The sequence below is a fragment of the Manduca sexta genome, chromosome 28, assembly GCF_014839805.1.
Source record: "Manduca sexta isolate Smith_Timp_Sample1 chromosome 28, JHU_Msex_v1.0, whole genome shotgun sequence".
NCBI lineage: Eukaryota > Metazoa > Arthropoda > Insecta > Lepidoptera > Sphingidae > Manduca > Manduca sexta.
Window position 1 is genome coordinate 9666592 of NC_051142.1, and position 20103 is coordinate 9686694.

The window sequence follows — 20103 nt, forward strand, 5'->3', positions numbered from 1 at the left end:
TAAAATACCCTTACAACTGTGCTACAAACATAAACAGAAAGAATTTACAGAATAGGTACCTACCTCACTAGTGTAGTGTTCAATATTCAATGGAATTATTACATAATATGTACTTACTAATTTCATGATAGGTACTTACCATAGAGTAAATAATATACTACGCCTCTTATTCATCTAAGGACTGAACTGAACTAAACGTTATTTATCTGAGGACTGAACATTGCTGTGATAACAAGTCTGTTTCTCAGTGCTGACGGCATGGCAGCCTTTGCAGTGCGTAGACATAGGGCCGTTGTGATTAGCTAATATTGAGATACAACTTTAGTTGGCTGTCAGATAAACAATGCTGAGAAGCAGACTTGTTATAACAGCAATGCTCCGACCTTAGATAATGTTTATGAATAAGGGGATAGTGTTTAAATCTTCAAATATTGTGCTTTTAAATCATTGATTACAGATATCGTGTCATGTCTTAACACTCGGCCCGAACTCAACGTTTTTCCTATACGGGCCAAAACGACATCTTAGTAAAACAGCACTTCGGGATGGGTCTTACCCGCGGAGAAATTAATATTGTTGTTTGACATTGAATTTCAAAGATGCAACAAGGTACAACTCAAAATCAAATGCGTTTTTCCGACCAGCCGATATTACGTAAATATCTGAAGTAAAAAAATATATATTATAAAAAATATATTTATTAGTTTAAAAATAATGTATAGATATGTATTCAAGAAATAGTTATAGAATATGAAAAACATTTTATTAATTATTTCTAACTCTAGATAAATCTTTTCTCTTCGCATCGTTCTTCGATGATAAACCTCCAGATTCATTTAATTTTCTTTGACTTCGCTAAAAATAAAAAAATAAATTGAAAAATTTAAAAGTGGTATCTAATTCACATAAATGAAGTGAGCACATTAGGTATTTAGAGTTTAACTACCTATAAATATCTAGTATTTTATTCTGTTGAATTGAAGCGGGAACGGTTTTGTCATCATCGATTATTATAATGTTTTTTATACATGACACTACTTCTGTTAGCCTCGGCAAGGGCCGGCTTATACAAGAAATACTGAACTTACGGGGGAGCGCTTTAGGCGCTTGTAACCCTTGAAAATTAAGCGACAATGCTGAGGGTAATCCGCTAATGGTTTAAGAACCTCAGCTCAGGACGAGATTATGATGCGCGTAGTCGTAGCGAACTAACAATTTGACTATTAACGTATTCGTCGGCACGCAGGCCGGTACTATTACAAGGGTTTGGGGGACGGGGAACACGACGAGGATGAAACTGCGGTCCTATTGCATGTAAGAGTTTCAAGAACTTTTTTTACGGCGAATAGGCAGAGTGATATCGTCCTCTGGGTCTGTCAGACCTGAACGCGGCCGTCTTCAACTGGCGCGATCGAATGGAGTATAAATCGAATTTTGTCTAACCAACGTATTCGGATGATTGACCGCCCGATCGAAATAGCATCTGCTGGCCATATGCACGAAGTCCCTGATGGTCGGCATATTGGTGTCTAGTGTCTACGTGGAGGTTGCGTTTACAAATGTACCACGGGGCAATAAGGGCTTGTCTTAGAAATTTGTTTTGCAACACATCCGGACGCTGAAGTCGAACAGAGGGTATAGGTATGCGCGAACGCGGGCGACGCGGATGTCGGACTCGGCCAAACACACGTGGTAAAGATCCGAATCTTGTTGCGGGTGGGTATTTTTAACCGACTTCAAAAAAGGAGGAGGTTCTCAATTCGACTGTGTGTTTTTTTTTTACTATTTTTATTTATGAGCCAATTTACTTGATCCATTACGAATGCGGTTCGCGCGCGTACCGCGTTTACATGTGGGGCGAAAGTCAACTTCTGATAAAGAATCACTCCTAAAACTAACTGATGCGTGACAGCGTGAGGCTGGACTTCCCTTTTCTTAGGGAAAATAATTGCTTGATTTTAGAGGGGTTGATCGTGATACGTCATTTACGAAACCACGCACTGAGCTTGACGGCTGCGGCCTAAAAAGTGCGCATTACCTGATCCGGGTCTCAAAATGTACAAGTTTATAACCTCTTCCTTTTAAAGTATGCCACAATAGACCCTTAAAAGTAATTTGCATATAAAACGCAAACTAAACTTTATAATATTGAGAAATTTTAATCTCGCAATTGATTATCTGCATTAATGTAATTCCTGATTTCCATAAAATCGTCCTATATGAGGGATTTAACTGTTTTTGGAGATGTAAAAAAAGTTACATGTATTGATTCTAAATAAAATTTCGTTAGTACATACATATAAAATAGTTTAAAATCTTTACATAGGTTAAAATACTAATTGTTATTGAAATTTAGGCCAACCAATTTTAGGCAAGTAAAAACTATGCTGGAATTAGCCCCCTTGATTTTAATATTTTTTTATTTAGGTACTTATTCATTTTAATACTATTTTGTCTTACCCTCAATGACTCCCTGCTCTTCTGCATTTCCATGAGAACGTATTCCGTGTCATCTTGGTCGGAATCAACGCATGACTCGTGCCCCTCATTATTACTATTGACGTTATGATAATGGTGTCCGTGAAGCAGTGGCTGCATCTATAATATAAATTTAATTTCACCTTCTTTACATGGTATAAAATATATCAAGGTATAAAGTCGCTTACGATGTTCGTTTGCTTAGATCTTTTAAACTATTCTACGGATTTTAATGCAGTTTTCTGCAATAGATATAGTAATTCAAGAAGACGGTTTACAATATGCATAAAACATACATATTACTTATAGTAAAAAAAAATTACAGATTTGTAATGCGATGTCGTGTCCACCTAAACTTTAGCCCGCGGCCTCGCAGCGTGTAGGACTTGTTCGGGATAAAAGTCCCGCTATATATTTTCCCGGGATAGAACGTAGCCTATAACCTTCCTTGGATCTTAGACTACCTCCATACCAAATTTCATAAAAATCCGTTCCGTAGATTTTGAGAAAATCGGTAACATACAGACAGACAACAAAAGGGGACTTTTTTTTTTTAATATGTATACTGTATAGATAAGATATTGTATTTACAACTTGCATTTGATATTTTTTATTATGAATTAAGTTAATATTTTAGTATTCCAAACTGTTTATACCTATATTGCTTATTAGGCGGCTAACTTTAAGGCGATAGAGGACCTATAATAATATAGGCGTTAAAACAATTTCTGTTACAGTCTTACAATATCGCGTTTAATCGGCTGTCGAGAGGAAAACGCTTTCCGCCAAAGATCGGCGGACAGTTCCTCAGCTTGAGGAGTCATCCATCGGCGCAAACCTCCTCGTCGGTGGCGCCAGCGTGGTTGCACGCTCTAAAACAGTCAGGAATTGCACTTTATGTTCTACAAGTGAAAAAAACTCTAATTAGTAGCAACTTCTCTATAAGCAATGCTACAAGTGCAATTCCCCACTGTAGATTTATTTTAAGAGAAGTATACCTGCATGTCACGAGAACTAAAACACTTTTTAGGGTCTTTGGCAAACGCCTTTGCCGGTTCCGTCTTTCCTTGATTTTTACAGCGAGTTATAATCGTCCTTATAGTATTGCGTACAAGCAAACAGGGCGCGATGATAAAGTATATCGTATTTAATATAAATTCCATAGATCTGCAAAATACATTATATTTTACAGTGAATATTTTACATACAGATTAGAGCAAGGTGCAGCTCTTTTACTATATCAACTTCAGAGTGACCTGACATGCCGTTCTTTTTTGGTTATACCCTCGGCCATCATCAACCGTTTTGCACAACACTATGAAAGTAGTTATATTTCTTATACGTATATAACATTTTTTTATTAAGAAATAAATAGGTACCCGCTGACGAAGCGTACAGTTCTTTTTTTCGTGTCAGGGTGCACAGGCCAACCATCGGCATCGTATTCCACCGGCCGCGAACTGAGCGATTTCTCATAGTAATGCTCCAGTTTCCGAGGCGTCTGCAACACGCAATCCAAACCCCAATTCCTCACAGAAGGAACGAATAATCCTATAAGAGCCTTCAGTAAGCCTATAAAATAAAACTAAAATCAGGAATGTTGTTTTCAATCGATGCCTGTATTTGTTTCAGTTTTAGCGATGCGTCGAGAATGGTTAATGTTGAAAGCGTTATCAAATTATGTACTTATAAAAATACATACCTAACAATAATAACGTGGTAATAACACCAATTATTGTTATGCACAGATCAATGGAGACAATATCCTTGTAGCAAACTGAGCGAGCGTGGCGCTTCCGGTTATGTGAGGACAGGCCTGCCGCTAACAGGCGAGACGTCGACATCTCGCGACAAAGAAGTTTTGGATCTTCACCTGGCAATACATACTTATTATATGCGCAGCGGTGTGACTATATAGTGGCATGACCGGCAAAATGCCACGGTGCCCCGGTTGCAAGGGCCCCAAAATGCAAGGGCGTCGTTACCGCCGTATCAGCCGTGTCAGTGATACGGGGCCCCCGAGCTTTCTAAGCGGGCGACCAAAACTTCGCACTGCCTTGAGGAGCCCCCAACAAATATAACAGACAGAGGGCCCTTCTATGGCAAGCTACGCTACTGCTAAAATTTAAAATGTATCTAGTTTTGTGCGTTGGGATTTATAAAAAAAGGTTGGCGGTAAAACCTATATAGGCAGTGACAATCTTAGGAATGGCCAAGTGAGATGCCAGAGCTGAAAACTTTTTTTTCTCCCACCTGCGGCTTCAGTTTATGCCGCTTGATATATACTTAGATTTTACACAGGCACTTGACGGTGAAGTTACGCCACTGTATATGCTATATTCATTTAGATGGCTATATAGGTGGCAGGTCACTAATATTTGTGTCAAATCTCATTTCACCAAATTATTCAACTTCCGTATTGAAGGATTTTATCTACCTACCTGAAGGATTTTATCCTCGAAACAAGGAACCTGATAAAATATAGTAACTCAGTGCTTACCTAAGCAAACACAATCGCAATGCCACACACAAAAACAACGATCGCCTTTCCTCATTATTACATCCCGCACAGCCACTTGTGCATCGAAGTCGTTTATTAAAGCCACTACGAAAATATATAAATTAAGCATTATATGAATAATATTTTAAAATATGCGATATCTTTTACTTATGTCATGAATAAGTCACAATATTTTTTTTACGAATTTTAAGAATTACAGGCAGGACCAGATTTAGGCTAAATAAAAAAAAGCGCCCCTTTTTATCCGTTAACCTTCTTATTAGTTCCCAAGGATATGGCTGTAGCGCCCCCCTAGAGCCTTTGGCGCCTCAACTAGAACTTGCACCCTGGACGTCCGTTCACCGTCCACACCTGACCCCACCCTATTAAGCTAGACCTGTCTTAAGCTTTGAGAAATAAGATCAGTTTCGTGAATTATAGATAGGTACTACTAAATTTGTTTCAGTTAGTGTTTAGCAGTAATTTTGAGTCAAAGGTATAAGCCCCATGATTCGAACTCGATCCAACACACCCTAATTATAATTTCCTGATATTACCAGAACAATGAGAAGAATCCACCGGAATCTTATTAGCAATTTGAAGTTTCAATTGTCGCGTATGTTTTGGTGGTATAAGAATCCGATCCGTAACCAGTTTTTCAGAATCATTGTTATCCAATTCATTAGACAACGCGGGGTGACATTCACGAACCACGGCTCTAACAACAAACAAATTATTAAAATTATTTAGTAGAATTCTTTAAACAAATTATTTAGTAGAATTGTATAAGGTTATAAAGTTTAAACCTAAATCGCGCCGCAGCTAAACCGTTATTTGAAGCTTGAATTGTTACAACGGTAGATGTCGGCCTGGTACTATCAGCAACGGCAGTCGCAATGCGACCCAATGAACTAAAAATAATACAACGGACAACCTTGTTAGTGGATATTACACCCATGTTACTATTATTGCCTATACAACCAGGTTACTTGTCTAAGCACTATAAATGAAAGAAAATCGTAGTCGTATCGTGTCGTAAACCGTATCTTGAAGTTAAAAACCATTTTATTATTGTTTTGAATTACAAGTCGACCTTGCCATTCGCCTGACGGTAAGCCATACGACCGCTCATAAACAGTAGAAACACCATCCAACACCTTCAATTACAAAGTATTGTTTGATATTTCACTACGCTCGCCATCATAAGATATGAGGTGTTAAGTTTTATCAGTAGTTACGCTGGCTACAATGTCCTTCAAACTGGAAAACAACAGTGACTAGGTACACACTTCTGCTTGGCGGCAGAAATAGACATTGCGGCGGTGCCTATCCAGGCGGACATCTCACATATGAGAGACCTATCAGTAAAAAACATTTGGGTTTTGTGAAAGACCTGTAAGTATTAGTTGGCAATATTTAATAAAATTGTTATATTTTGATTCGGTAGAGTTAAGTATATTATTAATATATAACATTCTCACCCCACAGTAACAAGTTGATTTTCATCTGCTTTAGCTTCCAGATCAATCTGACCGCGGCTTGGCTGTCGATACGGAATGGTTAGAAATCGATCAGTTCCTCGTGAAGCAATGCTCATCTTGTCGTCCGCGCCAGTGAATAAGGCTCTAGACAAACGAATCTGCACGCGCCGGCGGGACTATGACATTAAACATAAAAATAACTTTATAAGTACAAAAAATAATAATAAGGTATTAGGTAAGTACCTATACTTTTCTAATATCTAAATCAAGTAGTATCAAGTGACGATAGCCCATTTGGGGAGGAACGGACTGCCGAGACAAAGTGCCGCAAGATCAAAAGTAAGGGTATGCATCTTTGACCTTACTAAAATTATGTATGTATTCTTTGTGAATTATCGCTTGCTTTAACAGTGAAGAAAAACATCGTGATCCATGTCTGCCAATACGCGATAGTCCAGCGTGGTAAATTAAAACCTAAAACCCTCTTAGTAAAGAAGGCCGGCAGTGGCCAAGCAGTGAACAGTGGTTTCATGTACCTCCCATAAATACATGTTTATAAAACAAAATAACATTAATTTAGTTTATGTTTTTTTTTCAATAGAAAGTAGGTAATAAATGTTAGTCATTGCATTTATCTAATTGCAATCGGGCCAAGAAATAAATGTAACCTATATTTCATTGTAGTAAGTACATAGGCAGGGCCGGATCTACCTAAGGGCTGCTTGGGCTGCAGCCCAGGGCCCGGAGGTTACAAGGGGCCCCCAGACTCCGCTAAAAACAATAGGCGTTAATTTGAATTTAAAAAATGGTTATCTGTAAAGTCGGTTTACGTACAATATTTTTACGTAATAATGTCATAGAAAAACATTGATGAAACATTGCATACTTCTATGAATTGAGTTAAGGGGGTAAATACGTGTAAAAGGATGTTTTCATGCTGATTTTCATTATTTTTTTAAGGTATAAAAAATGAATATTATTTATTGAAACTATTAGGTTATTTTATACATATATTCGTGAGTTTTTTTCATATTTTACAAAAATATATATAACTTAGAAAGTAGCGGAGATATCAGCTGATACACATCGTAAGTTGTCATCCGACTTAGCAGTTGGTGTACATGATGGAAGCCACAATTTTTATCCGAAATCAATGGCACAAAAAAAACTTTCTTTTATATGTGTGTCTTCTATATAAACCTCAATTGAAAAATAATAATAAAAATTTGCATTTTTCAGAGGACTATTAAAATAAGTCATGTTTTTTTACCATTTTTTCATACATTGTTTACTATAAAAAAGTAGTTAAAAATATCGCTTATGATTGAGGTTCATATTCAGCACAATTGTGTAAGGAAATTATATCAATCTGCAAAGTCGCGCCAAGAACTTCCTTATAAGTAGATCAGTATTCATCATTCTATGATCTTTTTAATCAATGATTAATCGTTGATAACTCATAAATTCTAAGAGATACGAATAAAATAGTCATGAGCAATTTTATAGAAAATTATATTATATTTCCTATAAAAAAACTCTCACGCAATTTTTGAATCAGATCAATAGTTTTCGATTTATATAAAAAATAACACACTTTTTTCGATTAATTGCCAATAACTCACAAACTATGAGAGATATGAAAAAAAGCTTATGATCAATTTTATAGAGAATTAAATTTTCTACAAAAAAAAATTAATACATTTTTTTCGCTAGACTAATAGTTTCCGAGTTATGTTAAAAATAAAGCTTTATTATTTTTTTAATAACTTCAAAATAAGCGACTAGAATTATTTTATTGTTTTTTTATATTCTCATATATATATCACTATTTCGGTTTCTCTCTCACCCAAAGTTTGCCTGGAAGAGATTGCTACCACAGCAATAAGGTCGCCTTTTGTACAACTAATACTTGCGTAGATTTAAGTAATATTTATGTTTTTTTGTGCAATACAGAAAATATAATAATAATATATTATTCTAGAAACAGTTTTTTGACATGGCTATTAGTTGAGTACTTAGATAGGCCCCTAAGTAGTTTCAGCCCAGGGCCCCACAAATTCTAGATCCGCCCCTGTACATAGGTACTTTGAAATATTGAGTACCTGTTCATTATTTATATATTCTGTCGACATTGGAAGAGAGTCATTGTTGCTTCGTTTTATAACACTACTAGAGCCTTCTAAAGTAATTATTGCATCTTTGGGCAACACGAAGTATTCTTGACCTATGTATAATATCAGTATAAATCAAATAATTTATGTAGGCAGGTACCTGTGGCGTAGGGGCGGCTGCGAACGAAGACTTAGATATTTCCGTGGGACGCAGCCGTCCCTAATGCGCCGAAGAGGGCCACCGAGAAGTTTTAGTTGGTAGGCCGTTGCGTAGGTTTAGTTGTATATAGGGTTAGGGGCTCGACCCGGCGACCTTAAGGCAACGGTTAACCCAACATAAACGCTCAGTCGCCCCCCAAGAAGGCTGGACGTTAGTAATAAGGGACATTATCCGCTACAAAAAAATAAGATACCGTAATGGCGTAAATATTAATAAAAATTACATGATTTTGGGGCCTCCTGAAGCCAGGCTCCAGTTGTGTTTTGCCTGTCATGTCACCCTATCGTTATCCCACTGGTACCTGGCACAGAATTCAAAACATAGGTACTAATTGGATAATCAAGTTATTGACTAAACTAACCTTTCACAAAACTAATATTTTCAATTAAGTGATCAGCATCAGAGTCCTGTATGGGAGTAAGTAGACATAACCCTTTGGTAGGTAGGGTAAAGTCCTCTCGAGTAACCCATTCTGTACCTTGATATTTTATATTCATATTTTCATTTCCCCACTCAGGGAGTGAGGAACTGACACTGTAATATAAAATGTGGTAAACAATAGTGTAAATCAATAGAGCATAAATCTGTGCCATTCCAATGCATATCTACGACAATAATCATATGCGTCACCATTCGTAGGATAGACAGGTCTATAACGTATTTATTATAGGCGGCATTAGTGCTAGATCGCATTTCTTTTTCTATACAAGCACAGCAGGGACCCACTTGCACCTGATGGTAAGCGAAGTGAGGTCTAGAATCTGGATTCCTTCATCAATCGACACAATTATGACGCCCTGTTTAAGCCGGATAAACAAACCGACCCTACTTTTTAGTTGTGTCTAATTATAACCTACTAGAAATCGAGCGTAAAATATAAAGTTGCGTATGAACGGATTATTGTGTTACATTTATTAAAACTTTTAACTCTAAAATATCATGAGGGCTGTGCTCCTAAATCAAACCTTGCTAATTCTCCTTTAGTAATATCGTTCCATATAGTATGTCCATCTGGTGAGGTTAATTTTTCAAACAATTGCACATGGACTGTAGACCACATATCTGGATTGCCAATCTCATATAAGGCATAAGCCTTTTCAATACCATCAATATTATTATTTATAGGTTCTGTTTGGACACTGGTTTTTGAGTCAAAATCGAAATGCTTCGTTGTAAAATTATTTTCGTTGTATTGTAAATTGAGCACAGTTTTACGTTTATTATCAAGAAGTAATAATTTCTTTGCTTCATGCGGTACTTGATCGGATTTTTTATAATTAGAGTTTATCTGTCGATGATTAATTTTACGATCGTTGTATGCATCGTTTTCTAGAAATCCAATATTTTTATTATTATTTTCATACACAGGTTGTTGGAAGTTATGGATATCTGAGATTAAATTATCTGTTACAATCCACATTTGAGTCCTATCATCATAATGTTGTTCCATGTCATTACTGTATTCCCGTTTGTAACGGTTGAAAAAAGAAAGATTAGAAAGCTTGTCGCCGTCTTCTGCAATGTAAGAAAAAATCATTCTTTTCATTATAAAGACGTGAACGAATCGATATCCCTCTGTTATTGTAAAGCACAGACATAGAGGTCAACAGAACTGTGTAACGAAATCAATAATCTATTACTGCCTTTGTCTATCTTTATTACCTATCATATTATTTTCTATTTTCTTTATTGTAACAGAGTCACGAGCATGGCGTTTCTGAAAAAAGATATTAGTTATGATTCTAAAAAAAAAACAATATGAATCACTAATAGATACTTCCCTGTACTTGGCAACTACTAACGTACAATATCTAGATTGTCGCTATTTTCTTCATAATCAGTGCTTGTTATGATACCACTAACAGTCTGCAAAAAATAACGTGTGTAAAAAAATATATTTATGTATTGGTGTCTACTTTTTAAATACTTATATAGGTACCTACATTTTGTTTCATTTGTGGCACGAAGTGTTATGTTGAACTCGTCAGTCTGGGAGATATTGTCATGACTAAACATATTAAGCACTAGCAAAATGCTAAAATATGCAAGCAAATATGCAAAATAACAAAAAGGGTGTATGCACAATCCAAATAGTTTTTATTATTAAAATTAACGTTTATTTTTAACCGAGTTTACGAAAAGGGAGAGGTTTTATTCGATGTGTTTTTTTTTCTTTATAAGGTCAAGACTCGGCTTTTTATATATAAAACAGCATTTGACGTTGGTACGGCCTTTTTCTGATCGTCAAATCGGATTGGCTTGGTCAATCGTTTTATACAATGTCTTTAACTATCAATAGAACTAAGTATCAATAAAAAGATACTAAAATATGCAATAACGCAATAAAAGCATGAATTAATTAATGCATTTTAAGTAATCTGATGTCTAGTATTGACTTTGATAACTCGAGTTCGTCTTATCCCGGCGAAGGTCCTTTATGTGGGTGAAACTGCGAACAAAACTCAGTTACCTAATTATTAAATACGTAACTACATATAACCTTACATCGATTCTACGCAGTTCATACGCTTGTAATGGCAATTCCCTTCGGAGACGCAACACATAAGGATTCAGGAGACGTGTGCGCCTTTTGCTTGGTCCGTTAATGACGTGTTCAATGGGAATATATTCATCTCCAAAGTTAACCTGGAAAATGAAAAGGGATTTAAACAGTGAAGAGAATTGTAGATAAGAAATATTTATTTACGATCTGGTATGACCCATACTGACGTCTGTTTCACCGTACATTTTTACTGTTAACGCCAATTTCTTGTTACAATTTGTAAGTGAACCATGTTTAAAGAGCTCTTCTTGCGCAAAACGTGTGCTTTCACTTTCTGGAAAACTGTCATCATTTTCCTAAAAAAATAATATAATAATGTCAATGTATAGCCAACTTTGTCACATCTGTATAGCTAACTTGGTGCATTGGCTAAAAACCTAAAAAACACATTTAAGTAATTGTTCATATCGAATATTCTCAAAAATTCAGAAAAATATTCATAATTCGAAAGCTATGAAAAACTGTGGAACATACATGGGGGTGATTCGGATACTCTAAGGTGCTCTATCTCTAAACACTATTTTGGGGACACCCTGTTTATAATAAGTTGATGAACAGAAAATAATTCTAATAATAGCTGATTTGTTTTCTATTACGTTAAATATTCTTTTTTAGTAACCGCCTTTTTCATTATGTTTCTATCTATGTACAGATGTCTGAACATTGATAGAAACATAATAAAAAAGGCGGAAGGTATGTACAGGGCGGTATGTATATATCAGAATTCTGTATGTATGTACAGGGTTCATACAGGGTTCTGATGTTTTATTTTATGTATAAAGAAAGATAAATGTTTTTATAAAAGTAAACTTTAAAATATTTAAATACTTAATGAATTGACGCACATTAAGATCACAATTCATGAATACAGCTCGAACTTGCATCTGAACATTGTCATTTATCTCTTTAATGTTTTGTGCAGCTATGACATTCAACAGAAGTAGTATTAAGAAAAAAAACTGATCTGAAAGTCGAAATCTTAATTTGAAATCTACTCGTACCTAACCATAACAAATTTCCTAAAATTTTCAGTTTATTTAAATTATAATCAAGCATTAAAATAGTACAAGAACGTTATAATGCTCGTACGGAACGTAAAACATAGGAAACGTCTGCTCAAGAGAACAGGAAAGGGAGTATTGGCTGCACACACACACTTCATCTTTTTCTACAGTAATAATTAATATTATTCTAATAACTGCGTAAGTTTGGGCAAGCTACATGTTACACTTACAAACGAACATCGATAGAAATGAAGGGCCACTATATAGCACAAAAAAAAGATAGGTAAAATAGGTGTGTATTGATTATTAAATATGTAAAATGCTTTTCTAGCTTCTTGTTATACGTTTTCCGTGAATAAATAAAGGCTCTTTGATTAAACGTAGTACCTAGATGTCATATTTAAAAAAAAATCCGTAGTATGGTCTTTGATATGACAGGAAAGATCAAAGTTTCCATATAATTCTCTTTGGATCAAAGAGATTTATAAGAAAATTAAACATCAATGTGTCTCGCATGATCAAACAGCTTATTGGGTATATAAGCTTTTTGGTCGTAACGTAAACCCATTTTCGAATATTTTCAAACGGCATAATTGACTCTTTTTCTAACTTTTCCTCCTCACAATTCACAAATCTTACACACGAGTTACACACCGAGGGCAAGACTTTTTGCCACTATTTTCTATCTTTTTAAATTAGTACAGGGATGTGACAAACTGTAGTTATCGATATTGTAGAGAACATTTTATTAACCGACTTCAAAAAAAGGAGGAGGTTGTCAATTCGACTGTAAGTTTTTTGTTTAATAATCTCAGACCTTTTTTAAAATTCTGGAAAGACAATGCATTTAAAAAATGTATAGATACATCGCATTGTAATGGGCAAATGGACACCAAAAATGATATTTATAAGGTCAGTCGGGGGAAGTGCGCCATAAAATTATCATAGCTGGATTCAATGCAAAATAATTTCTTTTTGTGCTGACTTAAGTCAGCAGTCTTAAGAATTCTTAAGAATGTAATTTTATTAATTTAAGAATATTTAGTATTTTGTGATAACGACCTATAACCATTCAAGGAAATCAGACAATAAATTAATAATATTTTGCTCAAAGTAAAAAAAGATGGTAGTAGGCGCACTTGCCTCCGAAAATGGGATAAGTGCGCCTGTGTAAAAAAAACGCCAATATGAAACATTATAAAGACAACACTCATTTTAGTCTATAGAAAAATAAGTTTTACCCGCATTGCTCTTGAATAATTTTTTATAACTCAATATTCTAACAAACTATGGCTGACAAATCAAATTCGGGGCAAGTGCGCCATATATTTGTAAATCAGGGCTTTAAAACATTTTACCCATTTTTTTTGCTATAATAAATAATATCAGCCCTGTATTATATACTTGCCCACTGCTGAGCACGGGCCTCCTGTACTACTGAGAGGGATTAGGCCTTAGTCCACCACGCTGGCCTAGTGCGGATTGGTAGACTTCACACACCTTCGAAATTCCTATAGAGAACTTCTCAGATGTGCAGGTTTCCTCACGATGTTTTCCTTCACCGTTAAAGCGAACGATAAATTCACAAAGAATACACATATGATTTTTTAGAAAAGTCAGAGGTGTGTGCCCTTGGGATTTGAACCTGCGGACATTCGCCTCGGCAGTCCGTTCCCCACCCAACTAGGCTATCGTCTTTTGCTATACGTTTTTTGCTATATTTAGGTATTAATATTAGAGTTTTATGTGCGGATATGTTGCTATAAAGAAATGGTAGCTTTAATACGAAATCCATTTTATTTCTAAAAACTAAAAAAACATACAATTATGTAGGAATTAACATTTTTGAATGCGTTATAACTCAAAAACTTAGAATTTGGCCTTATAACATTTCTCATTTCTTCTTTTGTAAAAACGAACATTTAAAACAAACAAATATCCGACGAATTAACTAATACACCCTTTTATTTAAGTCGGCTCAAAACAAAATACCTTGAGTACAAAAAATGATGCTGTTACATTTTAATAATAATAAGTCATATTAGCAAAACTTATTCTCAAAAAAGGTTGGTAATATATGGTTTAGGGGCAAGTGCGCCATACGACTATTAACTGTGGCGCACTTGCCCTACTCGACAATTTTGAGGTGCATTTTTTCGCATTGCTAAAAAAACCTTTATTTTAGTATATATAGACAAAATTCGGGCGGGAAGTTAAAATAATAGTTTTAGATGTTTTTAGGGCAGGTGCACTTACCCCGTCGGCGCACTTGCCCACCCGACTTTATTTAAATTTAATTCTTTGCATTTCGAAAGATTAATTTGTCTTCAATTAAAACCTGAAATTTACATAGTTTTTATCTAAAACTAATTTAGGAGTTTTCAACAATGTTATTTTAACTCTTAAGCTAATTTTTTTGTCAAGGTGTTTTATTATTCTGAACAATTCTGAGCATTTGTAAATTGTTTTTGTTAAAAAATTAATGACGCAAGTCGTAATTTAATTAGTTACGAACTGTATCTCAAATATCTTTTTTATTTATCGATTTGATGACTTTTGAAATCGACACTGCCACATCACTAGCATTACGAAGTTCCGTTAAAACTTGTGACAACAATGCATCTCTTTTGGCAGATGCGCAAACCGCGCCTTGCCAGAGAGAGAGAAAAAAAAAAAAAAAACAATGCATCTCTTTTTGTCACCTTATCCAAGCGATAAGGGTAAGGTACTATAGTATCAATATCAATATTATGCTGCTATTTTAGCATGACTTCTATAGCTTTACCCCTTTATTCATAGACGTTTTTTATCTAAGGACGGAGTAATGTTGTGATAAAAAGTCTGTAACTCAATGCCCAATGGCACTAAGAAACAGAAATAAGGCCGATGTGATTGGCTAATACTGATATACAACAATATTAGCCAATCACATTGACCCTATGTCTGAACACTGCGAATGCTGCCATGCCGTCAGCACTGAAAAACAGACTTGTTATCACAGCTTTGCTCCGTCGCGTCCTTAGCTAAAAAACGTCTATGAATACGGGGATTAGTTATTGTTCTGAGGTTTATTTGTCTCTAAGAATATCCGCAAATGACAATAACTAACAGCTAATAATTTCAAAGAAATCAATATCCTAATGGTAATTACCCATTTCGCCTCTTTTGACGTAACAATGAAGTTATTTTTTGAGTTATCTTTATCTTCTTTTATGATTCGAAGCTCCAAATTTCTGCCACTTTATTATCCAATAAGTTTGAAGTTTGTTGGAATTTGTTCGAAATAAAAATCCATGCCCATACAAAAAGCGGCCTTGTCCTAAAATCTTGCCACTTTCCTACTCGACACTCTAGAATACTTCGAGAAATAAATTATCTCAATTAAATAAAAGATAATTATGCAGCTTATTTTGAAAATAAATAAAATATTTCCAAATAAAAATATAAAGTGAATAAATTCCGCATTATATAAAATAATGAGTAAAAATATGTTTTTAAATCCTAATAAAAGTGAAGTATAGGTACATCCACTTTTAATGCCAATTTGTAGGTGTGGAGCATTTTGGATTCAGTTTCAAAATTCTGTTTCTGAATTTCCAGATATATTAGTCCCGCCATAATGATCTTTATAATAGCGACGGAGTACGGACGACAGATGACATTTGTTAACTTGACAAACAGCTGAGATGGAATGCGTCTGATTTTTTATAGTGTCGCATCGTTTTAGCATATTATTGCTTTCGCTATCTTATCATTGCTTATTATTATTAAGCAACATTATTTCGTTGCGCAACATAATTTATTATGTGAGGCATGCGTAACCTAATAAGATCGATTGTTACATTTAGGAAGGTATTGCCGCAATATAGAAGTATTCAGTTAAAGCACCCATTTACCACAGGTACGACGCTTGGCTGTGCAACGTGCGCGTGTATTATTATCAAATAAATAAGGAAGAACCTCGCTTCTCAACTATTTTGGAAGTGTGCCAAATACAAAAGTTAATACAAACTTGATCTGTACTTTTAGCATTGGTGTGGCGAGCCATGGAAGATAAAGAGACTTTAAAGAAGCGTTTGACGCCGCTGCAGTATCATGTTACCCAAGAAGCCGGAACCGAAAGACCTTATACAGGTTATAATCATTTTTTTTTTACTATGAATAATGCTAATTAATTTTATTTCTGTTTTGAGTTTACATGTAAGTCATTTCTATAAATAAACAAAATCACCTTTATATAGCTTTGAAGAATACTTAAGCAAATAAAATATTTATTTTTATATATTCTTATGGTTTGTCTGTGTGTATTCTCATGTTAATGTATTGTTATGTTAAATTTTAGGTTGCTACAACAAATTTTATGAAGATGGTTTGTATGTGTGCGTAGTGTGTAGACAAGAATTGTTTACTTCCAAAACCAAGTATGATTCTGGATGTGGATGGCCTGCATTCAATGATGTCCTAGCCAAAGAACGAGTTACCTTACATCAGGATACAAGTGCAGGTATGTCTACTCATTATATGTGTGTTTCATGTTTAACAATATTGACATGGTTGTAGCATGGAACTTCTTACAAAATTGTAGACAACCTTATATATTTTAGGGTAGTTAGTTTGGAAATTGTTTGTGTGGTTTTTTGGGATCATTTTCTGTTGTAGAACATTGAATCATACCATGTGGAACAAATTTCAATGTCATTGAATATAATAGCTAAGGTACAATGGAATGACTACTTCACAATAGTATGGAATGTATCAGTTCAAGGTCCTCATTTCCTGTTGCATTTCATGCCCTTGAACTTGAATTAACAATAAAAAATTGACTATTACTTTATTATCCATCTAGAAAAAAATTAAAAATAAAGATATTTTTAACAATTTCTTAATAATGTGGTTTTATAAAGTTCATGTGTCTTCTTATATATGTGTTATGCATTGTTTAAGTTTAGTTAAGCTTTTTATGTATTATTTTTTTCTGGATGTGTTTGTTATATAAATATAATGCACTACACTTATGCACCTCACCTGTGATTTGTTCACATTTTCAAAGAATTGATGACACACTCATACTATCTTTACACAGATTATGATAAATCTTATTTAGTTGTATCTTATTATATATAACCACCACTCATCCAAAGTTTACAATAATGGAATCTCATATTCATAAAACTTGTTTTTATTTAATACAATGTGTATCACAATATTATTATACACAACTAAGGTAAAAGTATTATACAATACAGTGTTAAAGCACTTTAATCTTAATTTATATTTCTGAATAAAGGATGTGCAGTGCATGATACTATCTAGCAAGTAGATTAGTCTGACCCACTTTATAAAATACAATAGAGATCATAGAGGCATATTTCATTATATATGACACTATCAATGGCTTATGTTTTTCAAATTTAGATGTGCATGGAACTGCATGAGTATGGTAATTTAATTTATTTTACAGTTTTAGCATAGATAGTGTTCATATGTTATTTTACAACTTAAGATTCAATAAAACATGTTATGTGAAATAGATGATGAGAAACGAATAGTTAGTAATATCCAATTGAAATATCAAATATTTTAATGCTAAAGCATCCAGTACCCTTGAGTTTTAATGGAAAAGGTTTAACACTGTGTCCCTATCATATGTTTTTATAAAAAGTATAAACAATTTATGAATATTATGTAATGTATGTATGTATGTTTATTATCCCTTTAATAATACCCTGTAAAAATCAAATTGGTGTCGGGAATACTAGACACTGGTGCTAATGTTTTTATCTTTCTCTGTCTGTCTTTCCCGTATCCTTGATCACCCTCCGACACAATCCTGACTCCACGACGAGCGTAAGTCGACTTTGTTTGGTAATTTTTAATTTGATTTTTTAATGCTTATTTATCTATTTATAACAAACTAAAACTCAATGTTTGTATATTTTGTCACATGACACATTCAACACTTTCTAAAATGTTTTAACGTTATGGGATACTAATGGTGTTCCTGTTTCTCTTCTTTTCAATTACCACAATCTACACAAAAAATGTATATACACTTTTCATTTGATGTCATATCAAAAATCATTCACTTGTCACATCATTTAACCATTATGGAATGTGCATGATAAATAATATGCATTTGTCCTCCTCATCCAAATGGCCCCGTCTTTTCCTGTCCCATCTCTGCTCATCCCGGATGGCTGCCGACTGGACGACGTATGCGCCGCGGCCGCTGCGACTGCACGCCTCGCCAAATATAAACTCCGCAACACGAACTGTGTGGAAACCCCGGATGTGTTCATAAATCATACATTATTCAATGTAAACAAATGCTTTTTGGTGGATGGACGTGATGTGTTCGGTTAAAGTTGGGGCAAATATATTACTGGTTTTAACACGGCCAGGTTTGGTGCGAACCGAGGTGCGGTGCTCCAAGTGCTCCGCTCACCTGGGCCACGTGTTCGATGACGGGCCGGCACCGACCCGAAAACGATTTTGTATTAATTCTGCCTCATTGGACTTCATACCGGCCGAAGAACGGAAAGACTAAGGTTTTTTGTCAACTATCAGTCACAGGTGTTGTAAGATAATAATATACACGGGATAGTCGAACAAATCTGTACCTTCTAAGTTTTGTCATTTGTGCTAATTTAATGACTAAGTTCTAGCAATTACCTCTGTGCATATTTGAAATATAATGTTATATATTTTCTATTTAACAAGTAATGTAATTAAGTACCTTTGAACAGATGAATAATGTAGACCCAAATAAATAAGCGTAAAAATATTGCTTTTAAAATATGATTTTGCTTAGTTTGTAAATTAATTTCTGATTTAAAATGCTTGAAACGTTCCTCTAAATTTTCGCCATAAAAGTTTTTGACTAACATTAATAAATCAATATTTTTATAACTGTTTATATAATTTTAATTATTTCTTATGCTAAGCATGACATTACATGCTGCATAATATCTTGGTTACCAATTTGAGTCATTGTGTTACCCTAATACATATTTAGATCCCTAATTGAATTGTTATTCCGAAGGTTTCTATATGAACTGTGCAGCTTTAGTACAAATTTATTTAATAATGTGAATTGTTCTACTAAGTTCGTTGGAAACTATAGGTTTCAATAGTTTTATATTGACACATTGTACAAAATGCTGTAATAAATATTTTAGTGTAACATATGCCTTTAGTTTTATTAATATGTTGGTACATATAAGTATACATTCATTAAGCTTGGGTTTTCTTCACCGCAATATAATTTAATGTCTGCGTCGCTTTTTTAGAACTGAACATTTTCCGAGACTGGTCCAAACCGAAATACAGCCAAGGGTCCTATTCAGTGTCCGAGGCTAATCCGTCTGCGATTACGGTTGTCCTAATTGAAGGACAGCTTTAATAGCCATGTAGGTAAATAGGGGATTGATTACCTCTTTACTTACGACTATCGAAGCAGTCTGTTTGAAAACTGATATGCCCCCGGTGTACGGTATGGGGCTCCCTGACTATTTACTATTATATAAAGCTGAAAAGTTTGTTTGAACGCGCAAATCTCTAGAACTGCTGTTTCGAATTGAAAAAATATTTTATAGTTGCATAGCCCATTTATCGAGGAAGGCCATAGACCAGGGATGGCAAGCCGTAACATACCATTTATTATAACGAAAAAATATAGCATGTAACAGCCATCCGAGTGCCCCTTTTTAGCAAGTTTATTTATGACCCAATTATGTTTTTGTTGGC

General features: G+C 34.7%; 2 protein-coding genes across 16 annotated transcripts; one reads left to right on the forward strand and one right to left on the reverse strand.

Moving 5' to 3' along the window:
• Positions 1–680: 680 nt before the first annotated feature.
• On the reverse strand, positions 681–15633 carry LOC115445132. Of its 14 annotated transcripts, none has more exons than XM_037444216.1 (19): positions 12968–13051; positions 12199–12317; positions 11521–11649; positions 10734–11436; positions 10597–10656; positions 10453–10507; positions 9756–10305; positions 9152–9324; positions 8562–8683; positions 6460–6635; positions 5785–5889; positions 5536–5696; positions 4979–5083; positions 4181–4351; positions 3858–4050; positions 3477–3645; positions 3222–3350; positions 2461–2598; positions 681–855 (listed from the first exon to the last, which is right to left on the reverse strand). In XM_037444216.1, the coding sequence occupies exons 4-19, from the start codon at positions 10743–10745 to the stop codon at positions 766–768; spliced, it is 2409 nt and encodes an 802-aa protein (XP_037300113.1). In that variant the 5' UTR covers positions 10746–11436; positions 11521–11649; positions 12199–12317; positions 12968–13051; the 3' UTR covers positions 681–765. The 14 variants fall into 14 exon arrangements, with proteins under 14 accessions (XP_037300113.1, XP_030027109.2, XP_030027107.2 ...); XM_030171249.2 differs by having other exon boundaries at positions 11296–11436; positions 12745–13051; XM_030171247.2 differs by having other exon boundaries at positions 11296–11436; positions 12588–13051.
• A 371-nt stretch (positions 15634–16004) lies between these two features.
• On the forward strand, positions 16005–19544 carry LOC115445135 (methionine-R-sulfoxide reductase B1). Of its 2 annotated transcripts, none has more exons than XM_030171265.2 (4): positions 16005–16258; positions 16387–16491; positions 16700–16861; positions 18723–19544. In XM_030171265.2, exons 1-4 carry the CDS (start codon positions 16171–16173, stop codon positions 18902–18904), a joined length of 537 nt encoding a protein of 178 aa, XP_030027125.1. In that variant the 5' UTR covers positions 16005–16170; the 3' UTR covers positions 18905–19544. The 2 variants fall into 2 exon arrangements, with proteins under 2 accessions (XP_030027125.1, XP_030027126.1); XM_030171266.2 differs by having other exon boundaries at positions 18759–19544.
• Positions 19545–20103: the final 559 nt, after the last annotated feature.

Excerpts from the sequence above, each read along its gene's own strand:
- LOC115445135 (XM_030171265.2), top strand. The coding sequence starts at position 16,171 with ATGCGTAACCTAATAAGATCGATTGTTACATTTAGGAAGGTATTGCCG. Across the intron at positions 16,492-16,699 it reads AACCGAAAGACCTTATACAG|GTTGCTACAACAAATTTTAT; the intron begins GTTATAATCATT and ends GTTAAATTTTAG. Across the intron at positions 16,862-18,722 it reads ACATCAGGATACAAGTGCAG|TTGGGGCAAATATATTACTG; the intron begins GTATGTCTACTC and ends GTTCGGTTAAAG.
- LOC115445132 (XM_030171247.2), bottom strand. Across the intron at positions 10,306-10,452 it reads AATAGAAAATAATATGATAG|AAGACGGCGACAAGCTTTCT; the intron begins GTAATAAAGATA and ends CTTACATTGCAG. Across the intron at positions 5,084-5,535 it reads GGATTCTTCTCATTGTTCTG|TGGCTTTAATAAACGACTTC; the intron begins GTAATATCAGGA and ends ATATTTTCGTAG.